At 37.2% G+C, this 1,899-nt stretch overlaps 1 protein-coding gene across 1 annotated transcript; it reads left to right on the plus strand.

The window, feature by feature from the left end:
• Positions 1-432: 432 nt before the first annotated feature.
• LOC143635027 (uncharacterized) lies at positions 433-1,299 on the plus strand. Its single transcript, XM_077102944.1, has one exon. It carries the CDS (start codon positions 433-435, stop codon positions 1,297-1,299), a length of 867 nt encoding a protein of 288 aa, XP_076959059.1.
• Positions 1,300-1,899: the final 600 nt, after the last annotated feature.

The raw sequence follows: 1,899 nt of genomic DNA on the forward strand, positions 1-1,899 counted from the left end.
TAACACCATTACGAATCCCAAAGCTCAAGCCAATGTTATAACCCTAAGAAGTGGCATAACTTCCATAAACAATTCACTAGTCACACCTATTCAATCTAAAAGTGAGACATAGGTTCTTGACAAACCCGACAATCAAACTATTCCAACACCTATTCCTAAACCTGTCAAAGAACCTGCGAAAAAATATGTTCCATAAATTCCTTATCAAGCTCGCCTAAAGCTTGAAAAGATGGAGGCTTAATATGACAAATTCCTAGAACTCTTTAAGCAATTGCATATCAACCTTCCATTTATAGAAGCCATTTCTCAAATGCCAAAATATGCAAAGTTTTTGAAAGAGCTTCTATCCAACAAAAGGAAGCTAGAAGAATTATCTCACATGATTCTCAATGAAGAATGCTTCGCATTCTCCAAAACAAGCTTCCAAAGAAAATGTCTGACCCAGGAAGTTTCACTATCTCCTGGTTGACAGGAAACTTATTTGTCAGCAATGCTTTAGCTGACCTAGGAGCTAGCATCAACTTAATGCCTTATACAATTTTCACCAAGTTAGGACTTGGAGAACCTATTCCAACTCGTATGAGCATTCAGTTAGCTGGTAGATCAATGAAATACCCAAGATGCATAGTTGAAAACATCTTAGTCAAAATCGATAAGTTTGTCTTTCCAGTTGGCTTCGTTATTCTGTACATGGATAAAGACACTTATGTACCCATTATCTTAGGAAGACCATTCTTAGATACTGCTAGAGAACTCATAGATGTTTGCACCGACAAACTCACTCTCAGGGTTGAGGATGAGGAGGTAACATTCGACATAGGCAAATCAAAGAAACATCCACAGTACACTGACGATTATGCATATTTCTTGGATATGTGTGAATCAATAGTGAGCTGTCTTTTAAGGAAAACAATTGAAAAAGAAGCATGTGACACACACCTGATCGAGGAGAAGGCACACACCATCAGTTCAAAGGATCGAGTTGTTTTTAAAAAGAAAGAGGAAGAAGAAGAAAGCAACTTAGAGAATACATTCAAAATAGTAGACATAGATCTGGATCTAAAAGCTAAACCCTTTGTTGAAGATCCACCTACCATAGAACTCAAAGAATTACCCAAACACCTTGAGTACACTTTCCTTGAAAGAAAATCTAAATTACCTATCATCATTTCTTCCGACCTTTCGATTGATGAGGAAAATAGAAAGATGAATTTCTTAAATCTCATAAGAAAGCCATCGCTTGGAAAATCATGGACATCAAAGGCATCATCCCGTCATTTTGTACCCACAAGATTTTAATGCAAGAAGACTTCAAACCTATAGTACAACACTAGAGACGACTAAATCCAAATATGCAAGACGCGGTAAAGAAGGAAGTTCTCAAACTGCTTGATGTAGGAATGATTTGCCCCATATCTGATTCACCTTGGGTAAGTCATGTTCAAGTAGTACCGAAGAAAGGAGGAATGAATGTAGTCACTAATGGCAAGAATGAGTTGATTTCTATGAGAACCGTCACAGGATGACGAGTTTGCATCGACTATTGCAAACTCAATGATGCCACTAGGAAAGATCACTTTCCTCTCCCGTTTATTGATTAGATGCTCAAGGGTCTATCAGGAAAGAAGTACTACTGATTTATATATGGATTCTATGGTTATTTTCAAATTCCAATCGTTCCTAAAGACCATGAAAAAAAAACATTCACATGTCCTTATGGCACACTCGCTTACCACCAAATGCGCTTTGGGTTGTGTAATGCTCCAGTTACCTTTCAACATTTTATGGTAGCTATCTTCAAGACATGATTGAGGATTCAATGGAAGTATTCATGAATGACTTTTCCGTTTTCGGAGATTCTTTCGATTCATCTCTTGAAAATCTGTAAAAGATGTTAAC

Source organism: Bidens hawaiensis, unplaced genomic scaffold (assembly GCF_021521415.1).
Source record: "Bidens hawaiensis isolate Kalapana, Puna unplaced genomic scaffold, B.hawaiensis_p1.1 tig00007388_1, whole genome shotgun sequence".
NCBI lineage: Eukaryota > Viridiplantae > Streptophyta > Magnoliopsida > Asterales > Asteraceae > Bidens > Bidens hawaiensis.

Coding starts and splice junctions, on each gene's coding strand:
- LOC143635027 (XM_077102944.1), top strand. CDS start 433: ATGTCTGACCCAGGAAGTTTCACTATCTCCTGGTTGACAGGAAACTTA.